Here is a 15,848-nt window from a genome sequence, read left to right on the forward strand (position 1 = left end):
ACCTCTCTCTTGTCCTTGACTTCTATTATGCAAGGCCTTGAAGTCCACGAATATGGCACACACACCAAAGCGACAAAGCTTTGGTATCTTCGCGTTGTTGAATTCATTCTTCCAAGTCCTACAAAAATGCTGGTATGTCACGTACTCGTCACCTGCGGTAACCATGGCATCCTTGTACATAGAATGGATCTTAGGCTTGGAGAAATTATCTGGTAAGTGCAACTAGTCACTATTTGGAAGAGCCTCGACATGTTTTTGCACAAAGTCTTGCAACCACGAGCATACCATATTGCCATGTGGTCCACGCACTCTCATTTGTCATGCTGTACAAATGCGGGGGTCTTTATAGAGGCGGGCCTGTAATCTTTTTAGCCTTTCGTTGCCAAGAGAATGTGCAAGTCTATATGCTTTGTGACAAATAATCCTTGAACTGAATGAGTACTCAAACACAATTTTGTTCATATTGTTTTCCCTAGGTCTTACAAACCATGCTAAATAAAATTTTTGATCATCTTTATTCATTTCAACAAAATTTTACCATAACAGTCTTAATTTTGAAACCCCAAAAGTGACCAGGTACATTCTGCTACAACAAAGAGTATTGCAGGTCTCTTTCAGATGTGCAGTGTCTAGCATTATGTGAGCTCTCCGTCTTGTGTAGCTAGACTTTTTGAGGTCCACATTCATTAGTATTCCCTTTACTCTCTCCTCAATAGACGAGATTGAATTCTGCTTTCCCTTTTGTGATAGCCGAGACAGTCGTTGAGATCCATCTGGATTAGATGTCCCTTGTAAGAAATAATTTCTAGCTTCAAAAATAAAACAAAGAGAGCCATTGAATGAACTTAGACATGGACCACATACCTGATAACACTTGTCGAACTCTCGTGCTTGCTTCGACATCTATTATTTCATTCTCTTCAATGGAAATATTAGGTCCATGGATTTGAGTACTTGGGCTTCTATGTCCACCATCATGCTTAGGTGAAGGAGTAGGAGACACATCCAAGGTGGCACAAGATACATCCAATGTAGCAAAGGAAGCGCCCTTGGAACTATGACAAGAAGAAATTGAGATAGACGTAGTGTCAAACGAACCTCCCATGCAGAACTTTGACAAGCTTCAAAGGGGATGCCCCAAAGTGCCATGCAACAATGAAAGGTGAAAATTATATGCTTGACCATAAAAGTCAAGGTTAGGTTTAGGGTTTTGAGCATAGAGATTTTTAAAAATAGAAAATTTTCTCTATAAACATGAGATTCCCACATTTGTTTCTCATTAATTCTAGAATACGCCCAAGAGTTCAAAGAATCACCAGGTATGTGCAATTTTCTTATGGTTAAAGTGTTTTTTATTTTTAATTCGGTCATGAAATCAAATTTTACAACGTGCTTCGATATAATTTACCGTATTTTGAAAATGGGCGTGGTGTGCTTGAATATGATTTAAAGTACTTTATGTTTGCTATTTTGAAAACACATTGCTTTGATTGCTAGTCTATCCTATTTACTAAAAATAACAAGAAACATTTCTAAAAATAAATTACTCTATATTCTACCCCAATCCCTTCTTGTTTAGTTCCTCTAACCTCCATCTCTCCCTCTACCATCTACCCCTCTCAGATCTCCAGCTTTGCCAGGTAAGCTCTCCATCTCCTTATGCATTTGTTTAATTCTAGCTAGTTCATTTGGATCATGGAGTCAACTTCCATTGAGAGACAAAGGCATCGGGAAAAGCGCACTCTTACCGGAGAGGGGTAGGTCCGAGGATGCTAGAGATAGATGCTACCACCCCTGAGTCTTTATGGTGGCGTAGGATGTGGCAACACTTGGTGGTGGACTCAATTTAGCTAGCCCTAGATTTCACGAGGAGCATGAGTACCATCCCCTTCTCTGGCATCCATAGGTTCATAAGCAGGAGACATGTATGCTAGAGGAATGGACGCACATTGGATAGGTAGGATTATAGAGGTGCCCTTTTTCTCAACACTACAAGCATCAATCATCTTTAGCTTGATGCACCACCTAGAAATGAAAGTATTTGGATGGTGGGCCATGGGGGATTGCCCATTCATCCGTGTTTGGAGTAGACACAAGGTGTGCCAGTGCACAGATAGAGATATTGAAATGATCTTGCATTGTTTGTGGAGCTACCCCACAACATAATCCTCTTGTGTGTGTGTGTGTGGGGGGGGGGGGGGCTTCATATCGTGGCTAGTACAAAGAGGACATAGCGAGACTTTAGCTATGGCAGGTCTAGGTCCTAGACCTGCATGAAAGACAACGGGTAAATGTAGCAAGTCATCTTGGTAGGGGTAGTCCATTGACCTAGTACTAACCACTTCGGTGCAAGACCTATCGCAATGCTGACTTTGGTTGTGGGAGGACCATCATCTACAAGAAGTACAATGGGAGCACCATCTTCTGCAAGAGGTATAGTGGTTCTAAGTAAGTGGTTATAACTTTCTAGAGCGAACATTCCAACAAGATTATAGAGGTGCCTATTTTCTCTACACTACAAGCATCAATCATCATCTTCAACTTGATGTGGCTGCGTAGATCCTTCGAGAAAGCAACATGTGCCCCAAGAGGTCATTACTAGACTTTTTGCCGTGCATGTGGACTAGCCTCCATTCACAAAAAATTACATGTTTCTTTTGGATGGTGGGTCATGAGGGCCATTGGTCCGTGTGGAGTAAATGCAACGGGACATGAGGTGCGACCAATGCACAAATAGATATCTCGAGATGATTTTGCATTATCTGTCGAGCATAGATGATTTGGCAAGGGCCCCTTCAAATCATGGCTAGGACGCGGATGACAAAGGGAGGTCTGCCCCTTCAATAGAGATGGTTTCGCCAACAAGATTTTTAGACAAATCACCTTTCGAATTGAGGTTTCATTTCCACCAATGACATTACCATCATCGAAGGACATTGTCTACATCATTGCCTTGCAACATCAGTTGCCCATTACAACGTGGTGATGAGCGTCCAACAAGTATCCCTAACAATTGCCCTAGTTGCCATTTCATAAGATATTTCCACCTTGTGTGCCACATAGGAGCAAGGGACGATTACAAGAGACAAGCACATTTTGGCAAGGCATGGCTTGCAATCCTTCGCAAAGCAAGGCATTTGCTGGTTTATAGTCCCCAATCATGGTTATTGGCCCCTACTTCTAAGATCCAGTAAGCACTGAGGTGGGTTCTCTACAAATAGGCTCATCAACAACCAATTGTATTTCTCCCACGATCAACGTCACATGGATAGCTAATTTGTATGGTTTGTTTTTTCCAAGCATTAATAGACAATTCATTTCTTTTTTAAATTAAATAAATAAATAAAGCAATCTTTGATGTGACCCATGCAATAGCCCCCAAGCTATCTCAAGTAGCGAAGATGTGGTAGATAATTGGCAAGTCCACGAGGTGGAGGGAAAATAAAGCCAACAAGGGAGACCCTTGTGGCTAGTTTGGTGGAGCTTAATCACTCTCCCGAGTATCAAGATGAGCTATAGAGTGAATTGAAATTGAAGGCGACCTTGTAGACAATAATTTTTTTCCATGGATAACAAGATGGGTCACCATCAGCAGTGTTTTTAATGTAATAAGAGGGTGTGCGGCAAGGAAGGAGGGAAGGGGGAGCAAGAGAGGGATATGGTGAGGGAGAGGAAGAGGGCGATCATTCTTTCCATAACCTGTCCAGTTATATTTTACACAGCATGATTTGTATGCTTCACAGAAACCACCTATGGCTTTAAGGGAAAACATTAAGATGGCAATCCTACAAACGAGCATTATTTGATAATGTACACAATATAAACATAGATTTCACAAATTAGCAACTCAAAGAAACATGAAATCATTTTCCTGTCCATACGTTTTGTAACGAAAAATTAGAAAGGAATCTCTAATAAACAAGAGGAAGACTTGAGAGGATTTACAAATACTCATTGGCGCTCAGAGAACTAGGATCCTGGTCCATATAAATACATGGTGATTATACGTTGATAGTGCAAACCTTAGCATTTGCAATAGATCATGACACTCCTTCCATCCCTGCAACTTATTCCAGATGATGGCATCCCTGCCATTTATTCCTTTTGGGATGCAGTTGCCAAAACGATATGCCATCTATGGCAGGAAGATAACTAAGCCTGGCCGTACAAATCCAATTTCTAATTTGTCATCCAAGGATCCAATTTTTAGTAGAGCATACATGCCTAAAGCCATATGGAGACATCTTATACATCCCTCATAGAAAAATACCAGAGGATTGGGCAACTTCATAATAGAACAATTATCATAGAACAACAAGGTCCCAAACTGCATTCTATTAACCCTACATAAATTTTCCATGTGATGTTGATGAAGCTCCTATTTGAAATTTCAGAAGAAGACGAGTGATATTATCATTATAGCAGTAACAATCTTCCAGTCTTCATAACAGCCAATGGTCAACATAACCGCTGAGGCCATTGTCCATTGAAAATATGCATTCACTCAGATCATACCATAGCACAGAATTTTTCCTTTCATCAAAATAAACCAGGTGGAGGTATTCAGGCCTGAGCTCGAAAGGAACTGTTATCTGATTTTCCAGAAAGATAGTGTTCCAACATATCTTCCTCATCAATATCTGCAAAGGAATGGAAGTATTGTTTACAGGATCTCTCTCTCTCTCTCTCGCTCAATAATTGGAGTTACTTTATGCACTCCTTGGGAGCTGCCATGTGCCCTCACTAAGCTATTGTATTGGATGGTTTGTTATTGTCCCAGAGACCTTTGGTCTTCCGTGGACGTTAATACTCTCTCTCTCTCTCTCTCTCTCTCTCTCTCTCTCTCTCCCCTGCAAACATCTTTTGAGAGTCCCGATGAGCAAGACAGAAAGTACCATCGACAGTTGTGCCAGGTATTCGGAAGGAAAGAGCTTGCTTCAATATATAAGCTAGAGGATCTGGTTCCACATTGAAACGAAAAGAAGATGGTTTGGAATGGGCCTGAGTTTCCAAATAAGAGAGAAGATTTCAAATAAACAAACCAAAATCAAATCCAACCCAAGCAAAGAACAAGCCAAATCCTTCAAAGACCACCAAGTAGGTAGTTTGGAATGGCCCGAGTTTCAAAAAGAGAGGGATTGGTTTCAAATAAAGAAACCCAGACCAAATCCAACACAAGCAGAAAACCCACCAAATCCTTCAAGACCACCAAAATGGCATTAAGTATAGGAAGGCCGGCTTGTGCATATGTTTTGAACAAGCACACAAGTATTTACAGTATGCATTTGAAAAACGAAGGGTTAAAACCAGTCAAGGAAGTGGCCAAAAAAGAGACAGCAAAAGTAGGAGCACTTGCACATGGTTAAAAGGGAGAGAATTTAGCCCCCGTGCCCTTGAAATCAACAAGCCAGCTCTATTTCTGATTGATACGAGTTCCACCCACAACATCATTTCAATAGAGTTTGAATCATCATTGGGCATCACGCTTGACATAAAATAGGGTACTAATGCTACCCACATCTTTTCGACACTTACTGGGCACCACTCTTGGTTCCGTTGAGGGCAAGCATAATGTCCATATTGAGGGATGCATTGAGCATGTCCATAGAGTTAATGTGCTACTTGGATAGCCATGGCACTATCATTTTTAGCTACCGTTTGAAGACCATCCCCCCACACACAAAAAAAGGAAAAAAAGAAATATATATATATATATATATATAGAGAGAGAGAGAGAGAGAGAGATAGATAGATAGATAGATAGATAGAGAGAGAGAGAGAGAGAGAGAGAGAGAGAGAGCCCAAACTCATCCTCTAAAAACACAACACTGTAACAGTAGGGTACACTAGGATTAGCAGTAGCCACTTAAATGGGCCCAGTATGTTAAGTGGGTTTGCCATGTGGCAGCCTGTTGAACTTATCCCATAAGCAATGGTGTTGCTGGCCCACTTCCCAAAATATAAAAGGGGATTCAGCTGTACCCTCCACTCATATTCGACACTAATACAAGTACACTTCTTTCATTGAGTGTTTGTACCTCCTAAACATCGGCCTGAAAACTGTACATGCAAGAAGGACAGCATCTAGCAGCCATGCTAGCCAGCCCACGTGGGAGCTACCAATTCCCATGCCCTCTTCATGTAAGAGAGACTCTATCCGAACCCCTTGCTTCTTCTCTGCTATTTCCTGCTACACAGTCCCTGAGTTTAGCTACTGTTGGGCAACATTAGTAGAAGGTTCTGTTCAGAGCCCTTTTTTAGGAATTTTGTGGGTAAATATTCATTATCTTGTCCTGCATATTGAAGCATCCTATCTTGAGCCCAAGGGCTACCTCTATGCAAAAATCCATCGTGGGAAGTGCCCTGGATTCTGTTCTGCCACGTGTCGGCGTGGGAAGTCCTCAGATTTTGACAATTTTTGTGTTAGTGCGTAGAGGATGATCACCTTATCAATAGCCCTATGGGTGAGGTCAGATGGCACGTGGAATACAAGAGCCGGAGTTGTGTAGCAAACAGTGATTCTGCCGCATGCATGAGTGGGGCTGGGTATCATTGGTCCAGGGCATAGTTACCAGCCGAAACGGAAACGGAAGAAACGGAGTTTCCGGGCCCCGCCGAAACGGAAACGGAAGAAACGGCAATATGATACAATTTATGTATAAAATTTTATTTTTTATACATAATATAATTATCAATAGAGTGCAAATCATACATAATACAAATTACAATTATCTATACTTGAAGGCTGAAGCTTCAGGCTTCAGCCTTCAAGCATCAATGCATCATTCATGATTCATGCCTCTATGACTCTAAATTCTTGAATGATGCTTCAATAATCTGAAATCAACATGTATCATGAGTCATGACACAAGTTTGGCATTACAAGAATCTGAAATTTAGAAGTTTGAAGTACTTAAAAGTTTAAACTTAGCACACAAGTTGAAACTTGAAACTTGAAACTTGAAAGTATTCAATGTCCAGACTCCATAGATGATCATGATTCATGGTCCACAAATTTCATGATCATGATTCATGACTCATGACTCATGAGTCATGCAAGACTCAAAATAAAAGCACTCATGGATGATATAAAAAAAAGCAGCAGGACTACTGATCATCTGCATCATCCATGGACTCCTCGTCATCGTCATCCTCTGCGTCCTCAGATAAGTTCGAGGCATCTGTGTCACTGTCTGAAGAAGAATCATCAACATCAGGATCAGGACCATCGGGTGCAACTGAAGTACTAGCACCATCTCCAGATGGTTGAGTGTATGATCGTGTGTGGTGTGCTGGTGCTGACAGCTCCTCATACAACATGGTGTATATGTCCAGCTCCTCCCGTGGGATATCTGGTATGACCTCCATCTTCTCCACGTCCACCTTGTCTACATTCACTTGGCGAGGTTCGGGGCAGCCGGCGGTGAACTCAAGGAGACGGAGGTTGCAATGACAAAAAACCAACCGCTCCAATTGAGCCGTGCTCAATCTGTTCCTCTTCTTTGTGTGAAAGAGGGCCCAAGTTCTCCAGTTCCTCTCACAAGGACCGGAACTGCAGTCCTATGAGAGAACACGTATAGCAAGGCGTTTCTACCATAAGCCAATTAAGCCGAGATAAGTATCAGGAACTTGATAACTTTTAACATATTTGTAGTAGATAAAACTTCAAATTACTTAACGACTAAGCTCCAACTAGTGGCGTTGGAACTTGTCTCTTAGACTCTTACCAAAGTAGGAGTACAGTTGCCATATTTCTCCCACTAGGAGACAGGTTGCAACTGTGTCTCTCGCAGCCTAGCCGTAGGTCGACCAAAGGAGAGGCTGTGATTGCGGAACAATAGAAGTTCATCCTCCCGTCTTCGTTGCATCTCCAAGTCACCACCCGTCCAATTTTGTAGATACTATTGCATCCCCTCCTCCAACTCGTCATTCTCATATTGCTCTTGACTGCGCCAGAGCGGATGCAATACATGTGCCACCGCATGGATTGGGCGGTGGAACCAATTCCACCGCTTATTCCATATAGCACGGATGGACTCAACCCTAAATCATGCCACAAGAAATTAGAATGCATTATGCATGCAAAATTCATAGACTATAGATAATAGTACATACATAATATATATCTGAAAATTCCAGGCTTCATGATAACAAATTGCCATTTAGTAACTGCAATAATTATACATATTACAAAAGTAAAAAGTCTTACTTATCAGGCGATAGGGAAGTGTTTCTGTTGAGGGCCTCTCCAATTTTGTCCATAAACTCGTACAAGAGCCCTAATGTGCTTCCCTCCATGTCTGTGATGCAAAGCACCGTGTAGATAGGATTAATCGATTTGATTAATGCCTCCGCCTGATTCCACCAAGACTCATCCATGATCATGCGAAAAAATTTGATAGACTTTGCTTGGCCTCTATCATCCCAATCTCCCCACTCCCGAGACACAACAGTGCGCAACAAGCCCTGGCGCACTCGCACAAGCCTCTCCACCACTATGAACATGTAAGCAAACCTTGTGGTTGGAGGTTTCAATAGCTCAAGGTCACTGTAAGCCCGATAGATGCTGAGGACTTTGGGTCTCTTCGTGACAAACTTCACAAAACTGCGGGCTGTGGAGAAGATGGCATCAATCCAAGGTATCTTCCCTAGGTCCTCGATCAAAAGATCAAGGCAATGTGAGGCACAGGGTGTCCACACAATCTTAGGGAACTCATCTTCTAACATGGCACCCATTGACACACAATTGCTGCCATTATCTGTCACCACCTGCACCACATACTCAACACCTATCTCCATAATGGCTGCCCGTAAATGCTCCCAAGTATACAGCCCTGTAATCACTGTACCTGCAGTGGAAGCATCTATGGCTCTCAAGAACATGGTTCCCTTGCAAGAAGACACTAAAATATTGTACACATTCCTCTAGCGTGCATCTGACCATCCATCGCATAAGAGTGTGCATCCATATTTTTTCCAAGTCTCTTTCAAGGGCTTCATTTGGTCTTCCATACATTCCCTCTCTCTTCTTAGCTCTCTTGTCCGCAAGGCCTCATATGTAGGCCCTTCCCATTCATACCCAATGCGGCTTACGGCTCTCATGGCCTTCCTCCATCGTGTAGTCTTCGCCACATGAAAGGGTATTGCACATTGTATGAAGAGCTTTGTGAGCTCACTAGTGGCCTCCTTCACTGCTTGCTTTTACAAGCGTGCTTGAATGCTAGACCTTTGCAGTGATCCTCTTTTCCCCGCACTAGCATCCACACTAATTGATCCATGCGGCAAGGGTGTTCTTGTGGCACTAGGACCCGCGCTCGATGTAGTTGATGCCCCTCTACTTCTCTTTGTAGAACCCAATGTGCTGGCATCATCCAATGGCTCAGTGTCAGCAGCCTCTTCTTCATCTTGCAGCCCTTGTCCTCCACTTTTTGCAGCCAAGGCTGCCATACGCGCACGCTTCCATTCTGTTAGGCCACCTTTCACTGCAGTAGGCACGAACTCACAAGGTCATACATCCTTGCAGGGAACACCTGCTAGATGGTCTTTCACCCGTGTGACAGACCCCGTCTTGCTTATGCCGCAATAGTTGCATCTCCACTTCTTGGAGCCACCGCCTCCTTTATAACTATCCAGGAGGGAGACATGGACCCAATAAGCATCTCTCGGCATTGAGGAGGATGGAGAGGTGAGAAGGAGGATGGAGAGGTCACAAGTGACTCGTGAGAAAGGATGGGAGGTAGACCGTAGAAGGAGGATGGAGAGATAGAGGTAAAAGAGGATGGAGAGGATGGAGAGGTAGAAGTGAAGGAGAATGGAGAGGAGGAGGATGGAGAGGTAGAAGGTAAGATTAAAGAGAGGATGGAGAGAAGAAGGATGGAGGGATGGAGTCAGGAGAGCAGGCTGCCAAGCTGCAGGCTGCAGCTTGCAGGATGGAGAAGATGGAGCAAAGGATGAAGAGGATGGAGAGAGCTCAGAGAAGGATGGAGGTGAGGGTAGGTCCAAGAGCAAAGGATGGGATGGAGAGAGCTTGAAGAAGGTGGAGAGAGGAGGAAGGATGCACAAAGGATGCGGGAGGCGGCGAAAGACGAAGGCGGCGAAACTTCGAAAGAAATCCCGTTTTTAGGGTTTTTGAAAAAACAGAAAATACGAAACGCCGTTTCGTCACGTTTCGGCGTTTCCGTTTCTGCCCACGAAACGTGCGTTTCGTGCAACTATGGTCCAAGGATGCAAAGCACAGCCCTTTTGGGCAGCTAATGGTCCATGGGCTCACCCCAGGCACAGAGCCCTGAGAGCTGCTTCTCCAGAGAGGTATCCTCAGGAACACCCCTCGCACAGGCGGACAGTGGTAGTAGTCCCATAGATGGATCTTCTCAGAGTCCCCTCTCACAGGAAAAGGCTTTTCACTAACGCGGAGTCTTTATAGGGTCTGGCGGAGATTGTCTACAGGTCTTATTCGCGCTAGCCCCTCATGCAAGGAAGAGTTTGAGAGAGAGCCGCTCATCTGGCATCCATAGGTTAGAGATGCATAGGGTCGCATGCTAGGGCAGCGCGCACACATAGGATGGGCATAGTGGGACACTGGCCCTGCGAGGCCCTTTGGAGCTTGGAGACACCTACCACGAGTTGCAGAGGGCAGGACACAAGCATTGGCTCACCTGCGAGGGTCAACCACCGAGATGATAGAGACCAATGCAGTGATTCCGGACCCATGGTGGGAGAGGCTATGTAGTCCTTGGACCCCCTACTATTGGTCTGGCCAGTTCTCATGGACAAGTGTCCCCCTCAGAGTGTATTTTCTTCGGGAGTCTCCTTATCCTTGCCTTGGAATACTGAAAACTACATTTCCACCTGTGGATGTGCCATTGGGGATATGGGTGATGTAGGTCCAATTGGCGGTGGAGTTGAAGATGATGGTGATTTCCGGATCTGAACTCCCGTCTCTTGGACTATTCGACAGGGTGTGACAATTTGAATTCTCCTCGCCTTGATCGAACCGTGTCTCCAAATTTCTTTTATCTTTATTAATTTCTTCTTCTAGGGTTTCTCGTCGTCAAATTTCGTCCGATTTCTCATCGTTTCCTCCAGCACTTGCTACCGCATTCTCTGGTGCTTCCAATTCTCGCGGACAGTATTCTCCGGTTCCTCAAGTGGTGGGAGATCAAGTGGTGTTCCTTTGTACTCTCAATCCTTAGCTAGAAAGAAACAGGAAGGCAATCGGTGGTTGGTTCTTCTTGTATCCAACCCCTCAGAGCCCAGAATTGTAGCAAGCTCCAAATTTACTTTGAATTGATCTTGTGGACTTTCTGCTTCCGCTTCTCCCTGAGACACCATTTGGACTTTGTCGTCCACCCTTGGTGGAACTTCGGTTCCGTCCCGCCACTACTTATTTCTTGCTCATTGTTTTGTTGTCGTATGGCTCTCTTCAGAGTCGAATTTGCAAACGTGTTCCTTTAAATATTGGGTCTTCATCATTTCGATTCTTCGACATTCATTCTCCTTTATGCGCCTTGCCATGCCAACACTCGTTTTTACTTTGTTAAGTTTTAGAGTTCTTCTGAATCTGTTCTGTTGATGTTCCGAAATGTCGGAACTTGCCTCTTTTTGGAACTCCGGAATGGGGCAACTTGGAGATCCTGACTGGTAACAGGGCCACTATGTTTTCGTCATTGCGACACTAGAATTGTCCATCTAGTCGCACACAATTCTCCATATTGCGGTGTGCGCCAAGGCACCCTCGCAGTCCACGATCACTGAACTTGATTGAGGTTTTCGAGCCCGCAGGATCGCCAATGTTAACGGGGTTGAACACTCCGACTTCAATTTCGGTTGAAATGGGTTACAATGCAAAGGCTGAACCTCACTCTGCAATCTTCTCTCCTCCCTCAGAATAAGTCTTAGTGAACAATCATATTATATCCAAATTCAAATGGTTACAAGATCAGAACATCTTCAAGAGAGATATCCACTATCCCGACCCTTGTGCGGATATCATCCCCAAAATGGTAAACCGGTTTCCAGTAGCTGTAACGTTTCATTACATGTCTCTTTGTATCTTAAATTGCTAACCCATGTCTGGGTAGATAATAAGTTGGGTTAACATGGTACACTCGGAGGAACCTATTCTTCAGGAACTGAAGATGTAAATCATGTGTGTATCTACTAGATGCTCGCCGGGGGCTGGTCGTGGCAAGTCCCAACAGTGGGCGGCATACTTGATAGGATGTTCATGGTATCGCCTGGTCTCCTCCAGCAACATTTGCACTACACTCAGAGGTAATAACCTAACTGAGGTGCCTCTCGAAGCAAATTGAGAATAAGCTAGAGCACTTGGAAGTGCTATAGAATGCTAGGTGGGCAATCTGGACCAAAATCCTTCAATGGGAACCTGTGACACCCTTGGAGGCTGCATGGGTGAGGATTTTGGTGCACCACGTGATTTCTTAAGAGGTTCCCAAGGCCAGTTCCCTGTCTTATATGAGGGCTATTCACCTATGATGTGATGTAGAGGACAACAAACATTAGGTATTGAAAAGAAATGGAAGGAATCAACCTGGCAAGCATCAATGAATGTTTGCTCTTGCAATTCTCTTTTGCATGGGTGTTTGCCCTAAAATGTGTGTCCCTGTTGTAAGTGTCTCATGCTTGGGTGATTGGCAAAGTAAGGCTTAAAGTGGTGCCAGAAGGGTGTCAAATGATGAGGGAAACATGCAGCGAGTGTGTCATGTGCACGGATTGGTATTTGACGTGTACTGGGTACACAAGACTAGCTTAGGTAGCCTGGGGAGGCTTAGAGCTAGGCAGGCTTCATACTGACACGACCCCAGCACTCCTAAAACCTTTGATCTGCAAGCAAACACAAGAACACACCAAACGTGAGGAAACTGAGCAGGCTGCTCACCACCCAACCATGACATCTACGGAATGCAATCCCGAATCAGGAGATGTCCCCTCCAAGCCACGAGCTAAGCTACTGGCACGAACTCCCAACCAGATCCTAACCAACCTGGTGTCCCATACCACCAGGTGGCGTTGTGAAGCTTGGGATCTGTTGCTGGGCCTTGGGCTACGCTATGATGCAGGCGCGCATCCATGACTCAATCCAGGATCAGACCTAGCACACCTGGGAACGAGACTTGCTCCCATCGGCTCTCTGAGAACTGAACCTCTGGGCCCCTTATATAGACTCGGGCCCCAAGCGCCAAAAATAGGGAAGACCTCTAGCTGGTTCGTACCCTTGCCACTCAACCTGAGAATCAAGCCTGCCTAGCTCTAAGCCTCCCTAGGCGACCTGAGCTAGTCTTGTGTACCCAACACACCTCAGATACCAATCCGTGCTCATGACATAGCAGCCTGCTCAGTTTCCTCATGTTTGGTGTATTCTTGTGTTTGCTTGTAGATCAAAGGTTTCAGGAGTGCTGGGGTCGAGTCAAAGTGAAGGGGAGTTGATAGACAATAGCAGCAGGCCTCATTTACAGATAAAGAGGGAGGTTTGGACAAGCCACTTATTTATGAAGGGGGCTGTCAAAGGAGTCGTCAATTTCAGGTGGATGCAGCGGCTGTATGGGTATGTGGGACAAGCTATCCAAGTGTCTTAGTGGATGTATGGTCTATGTAGGAGGCCTGCTCAGGCATATTGCAAAAGGGGGAGGGGCCGACCTAGGGAAAGTAGATCTTCAATCTACTCATGCCTTAACTTGTTGGAGTCCATGTTTGCCTGATCAATCAATGTCATCAATCTGTAGAGACTATTCTCTGATACACCTCATGCAGCCACTTTCATGTCCTTTTCTATGGTGTATTTGATGATCGAAATACGATTGCATGAATGGAAATAAGATTTTTGCACAGTTTTGAAATCAGAGTATCAACAAAAATTTAGTCTTGCATGTGCCCATGATAAACTATACATTACAAATTCCATTCGCTAGACATTTGGAGTTATCCCCCACTGTGACGGATGATCTTCAATACACCACTCTAGAGAGATGTGCAGCTCCCTTCTGCTTGTAATGTGCCTAGTGGCACCACTGCCCTTGGACTGGGTACTGACAACCTTGCCAGTATCACTCACATCATACATCTTCATTTACAGCTCCTCCTCAAGTGACGAGGGCCCACGCTACTCAAATGTGATTGGGCTGCTATATTGACCATTGGTCAGTGCTGTGACAAATCCTTAATAAGTGCATAACAACTTGTTGAGGACAAGCTTTGCAGAATCCAATTGCTTGCCAAAAGAGGCCTTGTATCCTTGATCTTCGTGATTTCTTTCTCATACTAATCCTTAAGAATGACCCATGCTTCATGTGCATTACAACCATCATGATCAAAGGAATGGCATCATCTATTAAGTACTGCATATGCATCTACATCCTCTTCCTGGCCGCTAGATCTGGAGGTATGGCTATGACATGTATCCCCAGAGCTTGGGACTTCACATAGCTTCCCTTCGTGCTTATATAGCCCAGAGATGGTGTCACGGGGATGTGAATTTCTAAGCTTTAGGAATTTACGGTGACTACCCTAGCCTCCAATTGATTAAAACATTTCAAAGAACACTTTAGTGCAATTAATTCCATGGGCCAAGGAAAGGGACTGAAGGTTAGAGAGGGGTAAAAATCCCTTTTGCTAAAAATAGCTCCAAGAGCCACGTTTGGCTAGAAGGCTTGGAAAGCAAGTAGAAAAGTCGAAATTTGCTTTCACGGCTTTTTTCGGGACCACAGAAGAACATGGAGAGGCAAGTCATAGGCCGGGAAAGTGCTCCAAAGTTATTTTCTCACATCGGTTTGCTGATTTTTGACTACCAGGGCAGTCTGTGGCATGTTGGTGGGCTGCCAAAAGCTCAAAAACGAAATTCGTTTTGGCCTTCAAATCAGTTCGTTTTTGCTGCATGCCTACTGTTCATGCCTTCCCAGAAGCCCAAATCTGATTTGCACTTCTTCTAGGAGCTTTCCAAGCTAGGTGCCTATCAAAATCGCACTTTTCTAGGCAGTGCCATACGGAGCATCTTGTTTGTCTGAGCGAGTATGTTTGCTATTTGTGGAAGGATGTTTGGTTGCGTTTTTGAACTACTGAGGCTTTGAGCTTCTACTTGCTTTGAGACTTTTGCTACAGGTTCTAACGGAACAAAGCAAAAAGTTCGGTGCAAATGGGGACATTTGCAATGTTTCAAGAGGAGGGTCTGTCACGGGGACGTGAATTTCTAAGCTTTAAGAATTTACGGTGACTACCCTGGCCTCCAACTAATTAAAACATTTTAAAGGACACTTCGGTGCAATTAATTCCATAGGCCAAGGCAAGGGACTGAAGGTTAAAGAGGGGCAAAAATCCCTTTTGCTAAAAATAGCTCCAAGGGCCACGTTTGGCTAGAAGGCTTGGAAAGCAAGCAAAAAAGTCGAAATTTACTTTTAGGGCTTTTTTTGGGACCATAGAAGAGCAGGGAGAGGCAAGTCATAGACTGGGAAAGTGCTCCAAGGCTATTCTATCACATCAGTTTGCCATGGCAGTCTGTGGGATGTTGCCAGGCTGCCAGAAGCTCAAAAACAAAATTCACTTTTGTGCCAGGAGCCTCCAGATCAGTTCGTTTTTGCTGCACGCCTACTGTGCATGCCTTCCTAGAGGCCCAAATCTACTTCTTCCAGGAGCTTTCCAAGCAAGATGCCTATCAAAATCGCACTTTTCTAGGCAGTTTGGAGCTTCCAGGCAACTCGATTTGCTTCCAGACTTGGCGATTCTCTTCCAGCAGGTCTTCCAGAGTTGCTTTTGCTGATTTTCATCTGCTAGGGTGCCAGAGATCTTGTTAGGGCTGTGATTGCATAGCAGGATGGACGTGCTTGTGATCGGATTAT

At 44.4% G+C, this 15,848-nt stretch overlaps 1 protein-coding gene across 2 annotated transcripts in view; it reads right to left on the reverse strand.

Moving 5' to 3' along the window:
* Positions 1–4,318: 4,318 nt before the first annotated feature.
* Positions 4,319–15,848, reverse strand: part of LOC147898248 (Ubiquitin-conjugating enzyme family protein) — a 120,550-nt gene continuing 109,020 nt past the window's right edge. For both annotated transcript variants that reach the window (XM_087379258.1, XM_087379259.1), the window contains exon 13: positions 4,319–4,640. In XM_087379258.1, the coding sequence (XP_087235384.1) occupies positions 4,564–4,640 (77 nt within the window). In that variant the 3' untranslated portion in view covers positions 4,319–4,563. The remainder of the gene's footprint in view (positions 4,641–15,848) is intronic.

This window comes from Dipteris shenzhenensis, chromosome 9 (genome assembly GCF_047967505.1).
Source record: "Dipteris shenzhenensis isolate YYH24624 ecotype China chromosome 9, Dip_SZ_1.0, whole genome shotgun sequence".
Lineage (NCBI taxonomy): Eukaryota > Viridiplantae > Streptophyta > Polypodiopsida > Gleicheniales > Dipteridaceae > Dipteris > Dipteris shenzhenensis.